Source organism: Dermacentor silvarum, chromosome 1 (assembly GCF_013339745.2).
Source record: "Dermacentor silvarum isolate Dsil-2018 chromosome 1, BIME_Dsil_1.4, whole genome shotgun sequence".
Lineage (NCBI taxonomy): Eukaryota > Metazoa > Arthropoda > Arachnida > Ixodida > Ixodidae > Dermacentor > Dermacentor silvarum.
Window position 1 is genome coordinate 429,123,343 of NC_051154.1, and position 20,164 is coordinate 429,143,506.

Genomic DNA, 20,164 nt, shown 5'->3' on the forward strand with positions numbered 1-20,164 from the left:
GTAGATGAATAGAGAACACTTATTATTTTTTTAAAGCTGCCCCTATGTCCTGGACCCTTCCACTTGCATTTCTTGGCGCTTTGCTCAAGTTGTGGCTTACAGCGTCTTGATATACTATTCCTGAAATACCATCACACGCATTTTTAGATTGCCTGCGTTCCCCCTTTTCGAATGGCTGTCAAGCTGCTGGGTGCTGTTATGTCAGTCGCTATATCGGCTGATATTTTCTGGATTTACACGCAAGGATTCCATGTGTGCCAAATAAAAAGTGCCAGTGAATGGGCTGATATAACGCTTGTATGCTGACCAATTACGCGCACCTCGGTATTGTGTCCCACAAAAAATTAACTTCCTACATAAGACCTGAACACAAAAAAGGCGAAAGTGTGCACTAGGCCGCGCAAAGCTCAAGACACAGCGAAGCTGGCCAATCCGCCTTTTTCATGGCCCGACGGCGCATGCGCCCTGCCCTGGCGGATTAGTGGCGAAACGTTTTGGAAGGGTAGCGCGCGCTGCCGTGCGGCCCCATCTCGGGGAAACGTCCCCCCCCCCCCCCCCCCAAAATAAAAGCGCTCGGACGAGCTCTACTGACAACTCATGCCGTGTACCGCGTTGAAACTCGACTGGTAGCTCCACGTCAGTGCAGTACTGAAAGTGTGCGTAGCGTAAGACTGACTTTGGCACTGCGACGAGCTTTCTTGTCGACGGCACCGATAAAATCACCGTGCCTATACCATCGTTCGAACGAAACCCGCGCGATAGGCCGTCGAACTGATAACGCGATAGCCGCAACGCCTTCGTTGGTATATAGAAATAATCGCGCTCAAATTGAGTCAAAACATACTTACGAAGTTGATAGGTTGAAATGCGCAATTCTTCGACCCTCTCAAGCCGTGCACATGAAGTTTGAGCCAATGTTGATTTCAGCGAAGCTTAGGCCTGGCTCCGTCGAGTTCGTGCACCCGCTACCGGCGGACCTGTACTGAAAAGTAAGCAAGTTAGGACGAAGGAAACTGCTTTTATAGTTCAGTTCTGGCCTTAGCGATTTGAAATAAAGTACTCTTCGCTTCGCACGGCGCGTACACAATCATATGCAAGCGGCGACACAGCGCTGTGCCCAACGGCTGTGCCAACATCTGTAGGTCACCGGTCCCGTATAAAATCCCTATATAAGAAAAGTACCGCCATCCTTTGATAAACGCCGCTTCTCTCTCTCCCGTATCTCCGATTGGACGATGATAGCGCGGGCTTTTCACTTCCTTATATTTTCTTTTTTTCCGCCTCAGAGCCATGTTGAAAGTCCTCTGCGCAGCCGCAGTCGCCGGCGGCGGCGCGCGCCCGGCCTGAAAGCTTCAACTTGGACTTTCTAGGTGCGCCACCGCGACTTGGCTTTCGCAAGCAAAAAGTAAAGAAAAAAGCAAGCGCTTTAGGAGAGGAGGAGGCGGAGGAAAGAGTAGATGGCGGTACTTTTCTTATGGCGTATTCGGTTGGCCGCTCTGGTCCTCTGGCTCAGAGTCTGCAGATGCGAGCGAGCCCGCAATCTGAGCGGGAGACGCAGTGTACCAACCGAATGCATGAGCGATCTCGGAGCAGCGCGCCGGTGGCGCCACTGCGCAGGCAGCGCGGGAAGCCGCCGTGTAAACATTCTTGTGCGACAGTGACAAATGGCGTCGTCCAGTTCAGATGTGCTTGACCGCAGCGACGGCTCTCTCAGCCCAGCGCAGTCACTCTTCCTCACCATGTATGACGGTAAGTTGAGCGGAAGCTTTCGAAAGAAGTTTTTTGTTCGTCAAGTGTTTGGAACTGTGCTGCAGCCCCTTCGCGCGTGTTGTACAAGGAGCGCGCCGCTAGTGAAACTTTGTACCGGCACCTTGCTTTTTAGGCGCCTGTATATCTCGCTAACATGAATTCCAGTTTATAATATTAGGGTACACTAACAGCTTTAGCTCGGAAGCTTCATGTACTAGCAGTAGGCGTAACACCCGCTGTGTGTGTTATCTGCTGCTCCTGTAAGGCGCGTGCGCTGGTTTTCAGCACTGCTTACATTTCATTCGAAGTCGTCTGCTAGTGTGTTTCGCCGATTAAGCCTTCTTCAGTAATGGATGCCATGAGTGACACTGGCGTTTTCGCATGTATCGCCACTGCTACACCACCAGCACGGAAAGAAAACTGCGACAGTTGGAATTGAACTTCGTCTGCGTAATTGAGCAGCTTATAATTCATTTTCCGCTGAGTGTATGCGCTTCGTAGAACGCGTCCTGTGTAGGAACACGCGTTTACATCAGATGCTCGTGACTCCTAATAATTATTAATACCGTGTCATTCAACTATCTTTTATCACAGGTAACGCACCAAGCCCAGTCTTGCTTGGGGAAGCCACCACTGCTGCCAGCGAGAACAGCCCGTCTTCCGGTAGGTGTAATGACGTTGCAACGCTTTTTCTTTCTCATTGTTGTAGGCTGAATTCAAACAGCCAGGCCTTGTGAACCTAATGTCACAAGGTTTTGCTTACTGTTCTCCTGCAGTGACAATTATTAAAATGCTTGCATGTCCATTTACTCCCCTCACTTGCTTTGCTAGTACATAAAAATATTCGAGCATTTGCAAAAATATTACTAATGTTATAACCCGGCTTTTCTTTTTCTCCTGTAAACAGGACCATGGGGAGAAGGCGAGACAAGGCTGTTATTAAACCTTTATGCACACTACTCAACCAAAGTAGGCCCCATGAAAAAATTCCGCTGCAAGCGTGCTATGTACGAGTATATTTCTAAGGAAATTCTTCAGATCCTGAATATTTACAGGACTCCGACACAGTGCGAGTCACGATTCAAGACAATTGCAAAGCGAAAGAAAGATGAAGACACTAATAACAAAACATCAGGCCATTCCCGCTGCCAGGTGTCGTATGAAGAAGAATTTGCGGCAATAAGGGCAGCAGATGACAGCATACAGCCCGAAGTTCTTCGTGGTGTGCACTCCGTGACATACAAGACATCTCAATCTGCTCAAGGTGCCAAGGATCCCGCCAACATTCTTACAGGTGCTGCCAACATTCCTATAGGAGCTGACTGTGCTGACCTGTCAGGCAACTCTGAATTTCTCGACGCCCCTTCAAGCGTAGTTACCGACTCTGCACCAAAAAGAAAGGGAACACACAAGACAGGCCGTCCTAATGCAGGTCGAATGATGCACATGAAGTATTTCTTTGAGCACATGCAAAAAATAAATGAAGAGCGAGAAGCAAAAAGGGAAGAGAGAGAGAAAAGACGAGAGGAAAGGCATCAAGAGCTGCTCAAACTCCACAGGGAGCACATCGCTGCATTGAAAGACCTTGCAGCAAAAGAAGACAACATGTGAAGCGTGGCATATACAAGTTCATGCCTCTGTATGTCATGTGCAATAAAATTTGTCTTTGCTATGACATCAATTTGTGTGAAACTTGCACACTTCAGAAAAGAGAAAAAATGTTTCAGGATTAGTAAACCGAGTAAAGCACTAACATTCTTTCTGGTTCAAGATAAATGACCAACAATTCCTTTATTTTCTCCCTCGTTACCTACAGCTGCCCCACCAAAGCATTTCTTTTCAATTCACCCAGACGGCGAAGCACACTTTCACGGTCAGTCTGTGGCTGCCTGTTAGCAGCCAACTCTGCGCGGTCCTGTCTGATGCGCAGCAGTGTATCCTGGCTTCTTTCTTCCCTCTCTTCGTCGGTCAACAGATCCTCCACATCTATGTCGCCATTGTCGAGGCATATGTTGTGGAGCACGCAGCATCCTACAATGAACTGTGTTATTTTGTCAACTGTGGTGAATTCGATGTAGCGAAGCTGACGAAACCTCTGCTTTAATAAGGCGAATGCATTTTCAATGACTACCCTTGTAGATGCATGGCAAGTATTGTACTTGCTCTTTGCTTGCGTCATGTTGCCATAATTCTTAAACGGCGTAAGAAGGTGTTCCCTAATTGGGTAGGCGGCATCTCCAAGGATGTGATACCTGTTCACCTGGCAAAGTGTGGGCAAATCTTGCTGAACAGTTGATAGTTTCAGCACACGACCATCATGAACCTTGCTTGGTGGGCCAGTAAAGACGTCTTGGAACCTGCCTTTGGAGTTGCAGATGCCCTGCATTGTTAATGACACCTGGTCATGCCTGTTTATATAGGTAGACCTTGTCTTGTTCACTGGGCAGCGCATGGGAATATAGGTGCCATCGATACACCCTATTACATTCGGAAACCCTGCAAGCTGCAAAAAGAAAAGGTCATTGCGAAGTCAGAATAAACCATAAAGAACATACATAATAAAGGCTAGAAAAATATTTTACAACAGCACATTAGTTCCCGCTGTCAATCTAATGGTAATGCACTAATTAGAAGTGAGAATTAGTGCTTATCATTGAAGCCATGTCATTTTGCAATTATATCTCGTGCATTGGTCATTTTGCACAAGTTGGTGTACAGTCCCTTTTATTATTATTGCTGTTTACAACTTGTCAACAAAAAAAGGAGTTCTGTATTATTTCGAAAGGCGTGCTTCTTCATGCATATTTGATTGTTTTCCCTTAACATACTTCATGTTGAAATGCAGATAAAAAATATAAGAAGGCAAAATAACAGCTCACATTCTCGAATTCCCTGGCTAATGCCTCTTTGTCCATTCCAAAGTATATGACGTCTGGGGCAATGGCACAAAGAAAGCCGAGCACCCTATCAATCACAGCAAACTGCGTAGACTCTGCCATGTTGAAAAGCACAGCAACCTCCCTCATTGAGGCCTTGTTGACAGCATACCTAGAAAATATTTTCATATGAGTTGTTATGCTTGACCATTACATGGAAAGATTGTCATGCTTAATTTACATGAAAGTACGGAGAGCAGCTACTTGCAGAAAGAAGTGCCCTGCATCTAATATAGTTCTACATGTGGTAACAAACAGGAGCTACTCCATGTGTGTGCAAACTCCACAGCTGACTTATTTGGCCTCTATTGAGACCACAGCGGGCGCCTATATATGAAGTTAGGAAATTCGCAGGCGCAAGTTGGAATCAGCTAGCGCAAGACAGGGGTAATTGGAGATCGCAGGGAGAGGCCTTGGTCCTGCAGTGGACATAAATATAGGCTGATGATGATATATAGTGCAGGTAAACCAAGATTTGGTCCCATTATTGAACAACTAAAATAAGACAATTTAAAACTGCAAGCACAAATCGCATGATCTTTACATGCCTCTGTATTCGAGTGTGCATTACATGGGTCTGGAACCAGCCCATTGCTACTCGATTTGTGCTGTGTTGTCGTTTGGAGTATGACGAGTATTTCTGTATGCCATTACGTGCATCAACAGAACATAAAACAGCACGTGTTTGCATTGTTATCAATAAGGTAAAGCAGCGTCTGCTCAAACTGATTAAAACAGCAAATTAGAATAAGGATCGCCATATGCTTAATAGGCACCAGGCTCGACATGCTTGTTAGCCGCCTTGTTGAACATCTACTGGAAAGCGAAGAGCTTCTTCTGTCTTTTTTTATATTAACTACTTTTTTCACGATGAATGGAGACAGTGATGATCCTACTCCAAACAAAAAGTTCAGAGAAGCTTGCTGATTATATTGCTGCTTGTACTACACTGGATCTTCAACTCAACATACAAATCAGAAATGCGGTTCATTCACCAGAGAAATGAGAGAATGTGCTCCTCTGCCGATTTGACGGGCACACCGCCATGGTTCCTGTCAGACGGAAAACATTCCGACGCTTCGAACTGTTTGACCAGCTGGTTACAGGCTGATCGCGGGAGGCGGAAGTTGCTGCGAAACTGTAGAAGAACATTAGGTGAGTTCACTTTGCCTTGCGGCCGAACTTAATGTTACCTGTTTGTCGGAATAATCGCTGACTACCTTCTGAACATAGCCTTTGACCTTCGGCACTTCAAGATGCTCGGCGAACAACTCGGCGAACTTGTTTGCATAAATGTGGCGGTCGTCGTCGTCGTCGTCGGAGCTGCTAGCTTCAAGGCCCTCGGTTGCGAGGTGCTCTAAAAGCATCACTGATGATTCTTGCGCCTTTCGTAGCCGCCTTCGTTTCGACATGGTGCAATTATGCTTTCCTGGATATAAATTGACGGGAGCGACACACGAAAACACCACGAACACAACGCAACAAACCCGCACGACGCTCCGAAACTCCCGACGGCGAAAATGTGCGCCGGTGCTGTCACCTGTCGGCAACCGCGTCAAACCGCGGCGGTTAGTATCACGTGACACTGCTCTCGGCCAGATCGCGCCAACGTTCTCTCTAGCAAGTCAGAGCGGTTGGGAGCGCTCTGAGTCAGAGGCTGGCGCTCTGAAAGAACCATCCGAACGTAGTCCGAGCGCTCGACTTCTACCACCCGAACGCGTGGCCACTTTTCAGAGCCCTCTAGAGCGCTCGAAAACGACCATCCGAATACACCATTATATCCCTCTTTTTTTATAGTCCCGTAGGCTGCCGCTCGTATTCGCAACGTAGATGGGTCGGTTTGTACGTGTTGGTATGCTCACGCATTTCAGAATTCCTGAGATGTACTGTTTATCTCTGCGTCAAACGCGAAACAAGACACGGTACATTGGGTACAGCAGCATAAACAGCCGCCTCGCTCAGTTATATACCAACGGTGTCAGCGATGGCATCCGCGTTTTTGCGGGAGAACAACACGGCCTTTAAATGAGCGCTTATGTGAGCACATTTTTGTTTAATAATGCGTTATGACACGCGCAAACTATGTATGACGAAGTTAAAGAAAAGCGAGAATCAGTAATAAATTGACAGCCCGATATTTGTAACTGGATATCAAAGTCGCCGTTGAGTAGCTCAGGCGCTCATGCTGATTCGTCTCACGGTGGAATAACGCGGCTCATATGAGCAGGTATGTGTTTTATTCGACGTTATGACATTTTTTTTCATATCAGCGATGCACCTTTTTTGCAATTTTTGACGCTAACAACGATCTGTGGCTGTAGATGTCGATGTAAACAATCGCACCGCTTTGCTAAATCCGACGCGTAAGGCTACGCGCTCGAAAACTTCTTATTTATGCAAAATGTCTAAAGTATGTGCCTGAAGAATTGAAAGAAAAGCGAGGTGCAAGAGCACGAGTGAGCGACAACAAACCAAAGCAGCCGCGCCGACTGAGGGAACTAAGCGTACATTTATAGGCCACACTATAAACAAAACAGCGCTATCACGCCTGCTCACCCTATATATATACAGGGTGTTTCCGCGAACACTTTCAAAATTTATTTAAGGTTGCCTGTGGCAGATAGCCCAATTCTAGTTCATGAGCTGGTCTACTCGAAGAGGCGGACATTATTTGCACAAAAAATTGAAATACATAATCGACTAATCAACTAAAATTCACTAATTAAGTTTTTTACTAATTACCTGATGGCCCATATTGCAATTTACAAATTGTAGCCGTGGAGTTAGCAAGGCGGACCCACTTGAAATTAATTCTCAGGTTGATACCGGTTTCGAGATAATAATTCCCGAACTTTGCGGAAATATGCATTGGCGTTCGAGTTAAGTTTGTTTTTCAATGCAGAAAGCGACTTTTTGTCAAGAAACTAACTGGAACGCCAATGCATTCCTCCGCAAAGTTCGGGAAATAATATCTCGAAACCGGTGTCAACCTAAGAATTAATTTCAAGTGGATCCGCCTTGCTAACTCCACGGCTACATTTTGTAAATTGCAATATGGGCCATCAGGTAATTAGTTAAAAACTTAATTAGTGAATTTTTGTTATTCATTTGATTATGCATTTCAATTTCTTGTGCAAGTAATGTCCGCCTCTTCGAGTAGACCAGCTCATGAACTATAATTGGGCTATCTGCCACAGGCAACCTTTAAGAATTTTTGAAAGTGTTCGCTGAAACACCCTGTATATAAGTTGGTGAGTGCTACAGGGCTTCCAGGAACGACATGCTGCCCCGCAGAAGCCATTAATAATTCTTCGCGATCCACGAAATGCACAACCAATGCGCACTCAATAAGGGCGCAGGTTCACAAATCAACCGGCGAAAGCCCAGGCACCCTACCAAAACGTTTCCGGTGGCGTGCGGCAGAGGGCAGCACAGGAAAATGAAAAAGGCGGATTGATCGCGTCTCTTGGTTGGAGCTAGGTTATCTCTCTGTTTCTTTCTCTCGCCTTCTTTCTTTCTCTCTCTCTGTCTCTCGCTCTCATTTTCTCTTTCTCTCTCCCAAAGAAGTTGTGTTGCAATCGTCAGTACAATGCAACCATATGGTTCCCATAAATGTACAGCTTGGTCCACTCTTAGAGGGAACACGCGAGCGCGTAGCCAGCGCAGTCCCCATATAAGAAAAGTACCGCCATCCTTTGATAAACGCCGCTTCTCTCTCTCCTGTATCTCCGATTGGACGATGATAGCACGCGCTTTTCACTTCTTTATATTTTCTTTTTTTCCGCCTCAGAGCCATGTTGAAAGTCCTCTGCGCAGCCGCAGTCGCCGGCGGCGGCGGCGGCGCGCGCCCTGCCTGAAAGCTTCAACATGGACTTTCTAGGTGCGCCACCGTCGACTTGGCTTTCGCAAGCAAAAAGTAAAGAAAAAAATGTCACAGTTTCGCCCTAAGGGCGAAGCAATGAATGCGATAGCAACACAGCAATGCCATACGAAGTAAGGTGAGCGGCTTTGGTAGCAATATGAATTGTAGTAAACATGAGCTGGATTAAGTAAGTGGGTGTGCTGCGGCGTAAGTAGACCGACATGAAGAGATACTCGATGACCACGAGAAGGCACGTGTGAAGGGTGGTGTTGATGAGAAGCGCTTCCCGTGGACAGCGCGTGCGAAGGGACACACCTGTAGCGCTGCACTGCCGATCCGGGCAGCATTGCATGTGTAGCGTGCGTTGGAAAATGTGACCCGACTATTACTAACTGAATGAACAAGCGTGGTGTGAGCGCGCACAAACAAACATGAATAGATAACACTGAGTGACTGCCGACAACGACTGTCAAAACGCTGGCAGCAAGCGCATACGCCGCAGCGGGCGAAGGTACGTGCGGTCTATGTCTTCAACGGAAAGTGAGCGGCGAATGCACAGCGCATAAAGGTCAGAGCCGTGTGGAGATAAGAAACGGTGCGGGCGAGCGACGAGCGCGGTTGTTGGCAGAGTAGAAGTGCGCTCCGCGCCCCCCCCCCTCCCACCCGCTCCCTCCGGCGCTGGCTTCCCGCTTCCTTGCTTGCGCGTGGGAGATTGAGTGCGTTCGCTCTCCGTGAGAGCGCGCGTCCCCGCACGCTTCCGCTCGGGCATACGGCGCGCGGCGAAGATTTTATCTATACGGAACCTCACGGTGACGGCGATGTCGACGGCAGAAATCCGGTTGAAGTGTCCATATAATTGCTATCGCAATAAAAGCAAGCGCTTTAGGAGAGGAGGCGGCGGAGGAAAGAGTAGATGGCGGTACTTTTCTTATATAGGGACTTTAGGCCAGCGGCCCGCGCGGCGCTAGCTGGCGGCAAGATTTGTAAACGCGGCGCATGCGCATAGAGTCGTAAGGGCGGCGCGTGCCCCGCTTCGTCTGCTACTTCTCCGCCCCTGTGCTCGACAAGCGCTGGGGAGCGCATCCATTTTTCCGCGGTGGGATTTATCTAGCCGCAACTCTGCCTGCTGCTCATCGGGTAATAAGCAAGCAGAAAAAAAGGTGTTTGTCGCTGCAGTTTCTCGTGAGTTTTAACTCGACTCGCTTCTTGCTCGTTAAAGCAGCGTCAACAGAAACTCCACAGTTATGATATTTGCGATATCGATTGGACATGCAGTTTTATGAAAATTCTGTTACACCCACACGTGCGCGCAGTGACCTAAGGTGTGCTTGGAACAACACGTGAAAGTAAACGTGGACGAGAAAATTTATTCATTATATTTCTGCGACAGAGGGTCTATGGGGACAGAACTAGTCACACGACTTTAAAAGGATGCAAAGCTGGTAGTTTGTTGGCACAAGTCCATACTCTGTAAAACGCAAAAAAATGCACAAGTGTGCAAGGGAAATAGGACCAAGCGGTGCTCACAGCTAAGAAAGTTTACCCGAATAATGGTTGTGGAGCAACCCGTAACTGTGGAATTCTGCAAAAGTGATAACGAAGCCTGTCACTTCCGCAACCTTGTGTCAATGCTAACCGATAAGCTAGTCGTATGTTTTTTCACGTACTGCTCGCAGCAGCTGCCGACTTTTCATAAGAGACGAAACAATTGAAGCCCGATGCTGCAAGCATACCAAGTTTGCTCATCCAACCACATAATGTCCGCCTATGCAACAAGCGGGAGGCAGGGTTGGTATCAGTGCTTCACAGTGTGAGTGAGTGAGTGAGTGAGTGAACTTTATTGGGTCCACAATAGACGCGAGTAAACTCGACGTCACCTGGCTAGGCCCACTCGGGGACCATCAGGTCAAACCTGATGGCCCTCTCGCGGGCCCTCTGGACTGCCAGGATTTGAGAGGTCTGATTCTGGGCCTTAATAAGCATCATCATTTCCTCTTGGGTGAAAGGGGGACCGGCAAATGCGCAGCCCCACAGGACATGCTCGAAGTCCGCATAACCACCACACAGGGGGCAGTCCGGGCTTGGGAACCGTTCGGGGTACATTGTGTGCAGTGCTGCAGGGCTTGGGTAAGTGCTGGTTTGTAGAAGTCTGAGAGTCACTGCCTGGGCCCTGCACAGTGAGGAGTGCGGCAGAGGCAGAAGTCTTCTTGATAGGTAATTGTGTTTGCATATCTCGTTGTATGAGCAGAGAGGCTCGGGTCGCCCTAGAGAGGACGCATTACCCGGCGCACGGTCAGTCAAACCTCGTGCAGCCGAGTGTGCCTCCTCGTTGGGGTTGAGCGAGGCACCTTCAATGTTTCCAAGGTGCGCAGGGAACCAGGCCAATGAGTGATCTTTGAGGTCTTTGGCGTTTTGGATGATACGTAGGGCCTGGGGAGCCACCATTCCCAACTGAAAGGCCCTGATAGCGGTCTTGGAGTCTGAATAAATTGTGTCATGTATATCGTCCGTCAATGCAAGAGCGATGGCAACCTGTTCTGCAACGCTGGAACTAGAAGTGCGGATGGTAGCACAGCTGATGATTTTCGAATCACAGTTGATGACCACTGAGGAGAAGGCTTGTTCTTGAGCGTACGAAGCAGCGTCTACGAAGCATGTTCGATCCTTGTCCAAGCGGGCACTGGCGAGCAAAGCTTTACCCCTGACTCGTCTTCGTCCTTCGTTGTAGGTCGGATGCATATTGCGTGGCATCCGGTGTATGGAAATCTTAGATCTTATGTCGTTGGGCAGCTTCACAGCGTCGGGACCAACGACCGTGGGGTTACGTCCCAGCATGCCAAGTATGGCTCGGCCCGCTGGGGTGCCGGACAGTCTGACAAACTGAGAAAACTCTTGGGCTTCAACAATTTCTTCGAACGTGTTGTGGATGCCCAACTTGAGGAGGTCTTCTGTGTGCGTTCGGACGGGAAAGCCAAGGGCAAGCTTGAATACTCTTCTGATTAGGGCATTGATCTTGTTGCGCTCCGACACCAGCCAGTTGTGCATAGCCGCCGAATAAGCGAGGTGACATAGCAAAAATGCGTGGATAATCCGGATCAGATTGTCCTCCCTGATTCCGCGGTACCTGTTGGCGATTCTTCGGATCAGTCCGAGGGCGCTTTCGGTCTTGGAACAAATGCGTTTGACAGCGGCTCCATTGGCCCCGTTAGACTCGATAAACATTCCTAGGATCCTGATAGTGTCCACCCGCGGAACTGGGGAGCCGTTACCAGTGAATAACGCAATGTGGCTCTCCGTTGCTGGCTTCCAGGACCGGTGAGAACCACCTCTGGGCCTCTTCTTGTAGAGTAAGAGCTCGGATTTGGTGGGCGAGCACCTTAGCCCAGTGGGGATGAGATACCGCTCCGTCACATCGATGGTCTCTTGCAAAGCACCCTCGATCTGACCCTCACATCCGCTGGGACACCAGATGGTGATGTCGTCCGCGTAGATCGTGTGGTTAATGTTAGGGATCTTGTTCAAGGCCTTCGACAGGTTGATCATGGAGATGTTGAACAGCGTCGGGGAGATCACCGCTCCTTGATGTGTTCCCTTTGGCCCAAGCTGAATTTCGTGGGTCAAAAACTCGTCAATCCTGAGTCTAGTGGACCTCGAGGAAAGGAAGGAGCGCACGAAATTGTACGCCCGCTTGCCGACGTCAAGCTCTGTCAGGCTCTTGAGAATAAAGGCGTGCGATATGTTGTCAAAGGCCTTTTCTAAATCCAAGCCGAGAATTGCCTTAGTGTCCGCGGAGGTGGAGTCAATGATCTGATGCTTGATCAGCCTCATGGCGTCCTGAGTCGAGAGCCCCGACCGAAAGCCAATCATGTTGTTAGTATAGCATTCGTTAGACTCGAGGTGGTCAGTGAGGCGGTTAAGCATGACGTGCTCGGCCATCTTCCCTACGCATGACGTCAGGGAGATGGGCCTTAGATTGTCGATGCTCGGCGCCTTGCCTGGCTTGGGTATGAGTACTGTGTAGGCTGCTTTCCAGCTCTTGGGAATGTGGCCGCTCCGCCAGATTTCATTCATCCTGTCTGTAAGAAACTCGATTGAGTCGTCGTCGAGATGCTTCAGCATTTTGTTGGTTACCCCGTCGGGCCCAGGGGCAGATCTGCCGTTGAGGGATGCGAGAACCCGCTTGACCTCAGCCACGGTAAAATCCTGGTCCATCGATGGCGCGTCGCGCCCTTCGTACTCGGGAAATTGGGGGGGGGGGGCATTGGATCGTCCGTGGCCGCCAGGTACTTGTCTATGAGATGCTCCGTGACCGCCTCATCTGGAGTCGAGTCGGTGGCCAAATGGACAGCTTTCACCAAAGCTCTCTTCTGATTGGACTTGGTGTTGCCATCGTGCAGTAGGTGCCTGAGGAGTCGCCAGCTTTTACCCGTCTTGAGGTGGCCCTCCATCGAGTCGCACAGCTCGTCCCATTGCTGCTTGCATAGCACCTTGCAATGAGCCTCTATCGTACTGTTGATTTCGGAAATTTTCTTGCGTAGTCTTCTGTTATGGCGCTGAGTCTTCCATCGCGCGAGCAGTGCCTGCTTGGCTTCCAACAGATGCGCGAGCCTACTGTCCATCCTGTCCACCTCCAGATCGGTTGTCACCTCCTTGGCGGCTCTAGCCACATCCTCTTTTATCCCGTCGCACCAAGAGTCTAGGTCCGTATCCTGGGTGAGGACGCGCTCGGAGCGGTTGGCTCGGAACAAGTCCCAGTCAGTGAACTTAAAGGTCCTCGTCTTGTTACGGGCAACCTTGATGACCACTTCGATGATGCAATGATCGCTACCGAGGTCCATGGCTGTGTTGGTCCATTTGACGTTTTCCAGGTTCTTGACAAAGGTGAGATCCGGAGTCGTATCTCGGCACACCGAGTTCCCTCTCCTTGTCGGAAAGTCTTTATCGGTTACCAGCGTAAGATCTTCCTCCGTTGCCGTATGCCATATGTCTCTACCCTTCTTCGTATTGGTGCGATAGCCCCACGCCTGATGCTGGGCATTGAAATCCCCCATGACAACTAGAGGTTGACAGCCGGCAAAATGAACAGCCTTCTTAAGAATACCACCAACCCTGGCTCTGTGAACGCTAGGTCTGCAGTAAACATTGAGTATGAAGATACTATTTCTTCTTAAGCGCCGCTTAGGGGGGTTGACAAGGAGTTCGGTCATGACGTACTCGACCCCATTGTCCGCAGGACCGAGGTCTCGCTGAATGCACGTGAACTTTTTATTGGCCAGAGTAGCGACCCCCCTTCCCCCTTCAGTGGAAGCCACCGTTAGGAAACCGGGGAGCTTGATGGGTGATGATGTGATCGTTTCTTGCAAGGCGATTATTTGGGGTTTATCCTTTACGCTTTTTAGGTATTGCCGCAGGGTCGCCCGTTTGCTGACAAACCCTGCGCAATTCCACTGCCACATTGTTATGACGTTAGTTCCGTTATCCATGATTGGGCTTGGGGATGGATTGCGAAAGTGCCGCCTCCAGGATGGCACCCTTCGTCGGTGGGGCAATAACGCTGTGCAAGTTTGAGACCTGTGCTGTCGATGTGCTTGGCAAAAATCGGTGGCTTGTCCCCTCCAGCCTAAGTATTCTCGCGCTGAGGGCGACCAGGCCTAGCTGGGGGTGCGCGATCATTTCTTGTACGTGAGAGAGACCTGTCTGTATGTTGGAGATGGCATTCTTGAGCTCCGAAAGGAGTTCTACCGTCTCGTCTCCCCTCGAGTCATCCAGGGCGCGACGCTTCACTGCAACTGTCTTGGGCGGGGCCTCCGCCGTGTCCATAGCGGCGGGCTGAGGAGCTGGCGGTGTTAGCGCCAATCTTCGTATTTCGGCCATCTCGGCGGCTAGCCGACTGATTTCACGCTTGAACTGAGCGTTTTCTTTCCTAAGACTATCATTGGCACGCCTAAGCTCTTCGAGCTCGTTCGTGAGACGCGGGTCATGCGAGTCCTGGGAGTTGGACGCCTGCGTTTGGTTGCCACGGGCCCTATCGGCCCACGTTAGAGAGGACTTGCCTTTACCGCCGGTGGGGGTCTTGGATCGTGGCCTGTTGGACGAGTCGCTCCCGGTGCCGGACTTGGAGCGGCCTCTAGAGCTGGAGCGCGCTGGAGAATGCGACATGGGTCGCGATCTTGAGGCAGAGCGACTTCTGGAGACCCGTCGGCTTGTGGATCGGCCTCTCGAGCGCGAGCGTCTTCTGCCCCTAACGCTGGGGCTGGATGAGGCCCGCGGATCGGAGGATCGAACAATCGATGGCGTTGGGAGCTGCTCTTGCTGTCTGGCACGCTCGAAGCGTCGTCGACGAACGATGTACGGCGTCTTAAATCTATGCGCACATTCTTTACCCGCTGTAAGGTGCGGAACGCCGCAGATCTTGCATTTTGGGGTGCATTGGTGCTGCTCATCGGGGTTTGGCATTCCGCATCCCCGGCAGACGACGTCGCTCGGTGTTGGACAGACATCGGCGCGATGCCCGAGTCTTCCGCAGGCGTGGCATACGTCCACTTGCTTTACATATAGGGAACATTTCATCAAGAGCGTTCCGTACCTTCGGTACCCGGTGCCCGTCAGAGGCGATGATGACGGTCCCGGTCTGAGCGATTCTCTTGGCTGCCAGTGCTAGAGGATTCTTCTGGTTAACAATCTTGCCATCTATCGTCGCTGGGTTGTCTTGTAACGGTATACCACGTATTACCCCCTTGCTCGTGGAGTGCGGGGCTGTCTCGTACGCGCAGAGTTCGTGGACCTTGCCTGAGATGAGGATTTGCTTGATACGGCCGTATCGGTCGGCATTCTCCCGTCTAGGAGTGCTGGCCACCATGATGTTTTGCTGTAAGTTCGGGCACAGAGTGTCTTGTGAGAGCTCATCCTAGCTGAGGCCGGCGGCTGCAAGTATTGCGTCAGCCACCGTAGCCGCTCCAATTTTGGAAATATCCAGTCCACCTCTTGGTCTAATAACAATCATCATGTCTTCTTTGGGAAGAATCGGCATTCGGCTTGCCCTAATAATCTTGGACTTCAGCGCCGCGCCACTAGACTTGTTGCTACGGGGAGCCGAAGGTGTTGCCACGGCGTTCGGGTAAGCTGCCTGCGATTTGGCGCCAGCTCTTCTGGCGCCCGCAGTTTGCCATCCCTGGTCTTGAGTAACTTCCTCCGGGAGAATATTTTCTCCCTCTACTTGATATTGCATCATGGTAGCGGACGAGTGGTGCCAAGCCGCCCCGGAGGCCGCCTGGGTGGCCTAGATGAGCTAAGCAATGGCGTTGTCTCCGGAAGCCCAGGAATGTCCGTAAATTGGTGAAAAGTCACTCACTGTGGCAAAAGAGGGTATCCTCGTGGCCCTTACAACTTCACTGAAAATATTTGCACAAATAAACATGGACACGCGACGATTAAATACTAGAAAAAGTTGGAAAATGCAGGAACCGAAGCGAACGCGTCTCGACTCGCCACAGTGCGAAAAAAAAAGAAAGAAAGCCGGATGGGCCAGTGCTTGCTAGCGCTGGGGCGGAGAAGTAGCAGACGACGCAGGGCACGCACCGTCCGAATGGATCGATGCGCATGCTCCGTGGTTCGAAATCTCGCTAGCAGTTTGCGCTCCGTGGACCGCTGGCCATGCGCTCACGTGTTCCCTCTAAGAGTGGACCGAGCTCTACGTTCTGCAAGCGTGGGTGTATAGCGCAGAACTTTTTTCTTTAACTTACATTCGGCAACCCTTCCTGTCAAAACCTGGTTAGAAAAAAGGGGCTGTTTCGTGCCGTGGTCTACAAACTGCCGTTTGTGTCCGCATGCTGAAACGATTGATCACTGTTTTGTCGATTGTAGGGATGCCGTGTTCTTCTGGGACATTCTCCAAAGAACACTTAAAAAAGATTTAGACATCACACCATACACAATTCGCTTCTTACCTTTTAAAGATTCCTGTGACCCACCATATGACATGTTCATAGTACTTGGTCTACATAGTCTTTGGCGCAGTAGAATGTGTGACAGGCACGCTGAACCACCGCGAAGCACTCGGTCGTTTTTTCGGGAATCTGCTGCCTACGTCCGCAGTGTGTACGCTGCTCAAGAAACAGCGCCGGACTGGTTGCCTTTATTGGACGCGTGCACATGCTTGCCTGACTTTTGAATATGTACCTGTAGCGCCTTGTTTCTTGTGTTGCTGAAGAGTCTGCTCCCATGTAATAAAGAAAAAAAAAGTGGGTGTATAGCGCAGTGGTTATGATGCTCGCCTTCGGAGCGTGGGTACCCGGGTTCGATTGCTACCTTGCCACTTGCCAGGAACGTTTATTTTCTTTATTTTATTTCTCTCGGGCGGCGAGCGCAGACGCTCCAAGATGACGTCACGGCGCATGTGCAGTAGCGCGCAGCTACAGGTGCAGCTACTACACAACGGAGCCGTGTCTGTGTGGAATCGCCTGGTTGCCATGGCTACGGCGCGGCAGTTTAGTGCCAGACACACAAATCACGGCTGGCTTAAACTGCGGGAGAAGAAGACGCTCGAGCCAATGCTGCTGATGATAATTTCGTGGCACACGCACACATTCCGGCTGGCTTAATATGTCGGCTCACGGGCACTTCTAAAGCGCCCCACTCTGTTAATAGCATCGTAATTTTAATTTGACGGATGATTTCATTTCAATATTTTCTTTAATTCGGCCACTGGGGGTGCACCCGTTCTTGGCCGATCCTCCGGAATGGGTATGCTACACTGTGGCACAGAAACTTAAATGTTGCTTGGTACGTGTCATGATTTTCTGTGGGTCCCCACCCTTCCTTCAACGAGCATCATACACCACCTTCGTCCTGGCGACGTTGCTGCGCATTCGCATAATTTGGTGCTTGTGAGCAACGTTGTACATAAACATGAAAATTGCATGACAATGGACTTGTGTCCTTTGTGGTGCCGAACGTAACCGATACATGAAATTGCATAGAGATTACATGAGATTACACGTTGCCTTCCTGCCTCCTCTGTCTATATGTATGCGCTGATGGGAAGAAACATTATTATTGTTGTTGTTGTTGTTGTTGAATAGCATTTCAATACCCGCTTCGATCAAGTTCCACTTCACATAGATTCCAACACATGCGTTGGAGTTGCATATTTCTTTTTCCAAGTCCTGTTTGCACGGAACAACGACAGAGTACTATTGGTAGTTCATTTCCCGAAATTCGCGTATCTGGTCGCTGTTGCCATAAAATGGATGATTGCGCCATCATTCACGTGATGGAGCGGTTCAGTGTGTAAACTGCCAGGTCCCTGTCTACCCATTAGGTCTCTTCAATTTGGCTACGCTTTGAAACCAGTTCTCGAAAGTGAGAAAGTGGCGCTGACAAGGTTGCGTCGTGTAAGTGCAGCACTGCACTCACGTACCTTGTTGCACTTCCAATGGTCATCTCCCTTTCGTAAACAGCATCACGTCATGGGACGTGCGCAATGCGAGGCGTGCGCGACGACCTGGTGGGCAAAACTTTTCCCTGCCGCCATGGTTATTGTGGCAATCTGCTGCGACCGAATGGTTTCGGTGTACGTGTTGCTCGCTGCGAGAAGCTGCCCTTCAGCGGTGCGTCGAGAAGCTGTTCGCCTGCGGCGATCAGTAGCCTGATCATTTCGCTATAGACAGCTGGAAAAACATTATGGTTTATCCCTCTTTCATAGGAATCGGCAGAACATGAAAGTGAAACGTTTCTTTACAGAAGCTCGTGCATGTTTATTGTATGTGAGGAATTAAATTACAAGTAGCCTTCAGCGGCGCCCTACCACTACACAGAAATCCTCTACAATTGCCACACTAGCGAAAGTTGTCGAACGACTCGCTATCAGGAAACATCCCCTGGAGACACTACATTGTACGTCCCGAAGCAATGCGGAAATCCGCCGTAAACCACCGGTGTTGTCATACCGTAGAAGCGAAACCAAACGGGTTTTTAGTAAATCGCTTCGTGAACACATGGTCCGCTGCAGCGAAAGGTGCATAAGTTGCGGGTCGGCGACAGTTTTGCTTCGCGCGCGGCGTCCTGCTACCGAGTCGCACCGCCGAAGATACGAGCATTAGACAGTCAGTTGAGTTGCGACACGCTCAGCTTCAGGAATACGAGCGGCAGAGTTCGCAGCGTGCGCCGCCAACGCGCGAAGGCGTTCTGCTTCATGCTGGCGTGTCTCGCCGGACTAAAGCGGGATTTGGCGCTCGACTTTGTTGCCTTTTAGCGCCGCTTAGCGCAGCAGTTTTCTTAATTGGTGCTACCGCAAGCGAAGCACTAGGCGGCGTGTATGCAGTGCTTATGCATGCTGAAGCTGCACTCCGTAGGCGACGAGGCGTCACAGGTTAATTCGACGCTAATGACAAACCATTGACGGAAACTGCGTAGCCACCTCAGCAGAATCCCGAGTTGGAGCCTCCGCTGCGCTGAGACTGCTGAAGCGCTCACTGTCGGCGCTTGTTAGTGTCATGATGCAATACTTCGCTTCACCACTCCTAGATGGCGGCACCATAACTGTCAATGATTCATATTTTACGCGTTCGCCGCGTACATCCCATCCGTTACAAGAAGTTTATCCTGCACCCCGGCATAAAACAGTTTCGTGTTAAAACAGACCGAAGTGTTCGGCGGACGTTCGGCGACATATATTTTTAACTCGCGTTAACCCGCCTGAACTTGCCCACCGTGGTGGCTCAGTACCTGTGGCATTGCGCTGTTGTTTCACTGACGTTACGCTCACGAGGTCATCAAATCATATCTTGGTGGCGGCAGCCGCTTTTAGATCGAGGTGAAGTGCAAAAACGCCTATATACCGTGCACTGCGTTCTCTTTAAAGATCCTCAGTTGGTCAGAATAATCCTGAATCCCCCACTACCGCATGCCTCATAACCAGAGCGATGCTTTGGCACGTAAAACCCCACAGTCTTAACGCGTGGACCAGGCACTACAGGAACGGTTACATCATTCCACTCGCTCAAGCTTACGGCCTCGTCATGGAGTACATGTGCGGACATTTGGTTGAGTTCACTGAGCATTGAAGGTGCATCTGATTCACATCTACGATGGCGATCAAGATTGATCACAGTAGAACGAATGTGGAGCAAGCAAAATTGCGATCAAAATGCCCGTGCAGCAGTGTTCTATACGCAAGGATCTGGCTCGGCTTCGATCGAAATTGCCCGTGCGACAGGGGCATCAATCGATGCGGCAGGAGGTTTAAATCCTTGGTCGGTATAGTAAAAAATCTTTCTTGACACTAATATAATAAATACGTAACGCAGAGAGCGTGCGTGTCATGTGCTATTTTCATCACGTAAACGCGAGCTCGACAGCATTTGTCCCTGCGCTTGCCTCCTCTGTTCGCGCTCACCATTAGCATTAAAGGATCGCTTGTCGGCCGTTTGGATAAGATATCAAAGCGTGCTTCTCGTTTTTTCTTACCCTTTTTATTTTTTCAATAGCATTGGAATAAAAATGTCTAAATTAGCATCGTCCAGCATGAAAGCAATAGCACACTGCTCAGACAGAAACAGCCTAGTTCGTGTTTTCGAGAAACGCACGTCAACTCCTCAAATTCTGTAACCATCTGGCG

At 49.9% G+C, this 20,164-nt stretch overlaps 2 protein-coding genes across 2 annotated transcripts; one reads left to right on the forward strand and one right to left on the reverse strand.

Annotated features, from left to right (window-relative positions):
- The first annotated feature begins 1,474 nt into the window (after positions 1–1,474).
- LOC119437681 (uncharacterized) lies at positions 1,475–3,360 on the forward strand. Its single transcript, XM_037704669.2, has 3 exons — positions 1,475–1,749; positions 2,344–2,412; positions 2,657–3,360. Exons 1-3 carry the CDS (start codon positions 1,665–1,667, stop codon positions 3,358–3,360), a joined length of 858 nt encoding a protein of 285 aa, XP_037560597.1. The 5' UTR covers positions 1,475–1,664.
- A 59-nt stretch (positions 3,361–3,419) lies between these two features.
- LOC119437680 (putative nuclease HARBI1) lies at positions 3,420–6,224 on the reverse strand. The gene is made up of 4 exons (XM_037704668.2): positions 5,879–6,224; positions 5,681–5,823; positions 4,629–4,797; positions 3,420–4,252 (listed from the first exon to the last, which is right to left on the reverse strand). The coding sequence occupies exons 1-4, from the start codon at positions 6,095–6,097 to the stop codon at positions 3,560–3,562; spliced, it is 1,224 nt and encodes a 407-aa protein (XP_037560596.1). The 5' UTR covers positions 6,098–6,224; the 3' UTR covers positions 3,420–3,559.
- Between the last annotated feature and the right edge of the window lie 13,940 nt (positions 6,225–20,164).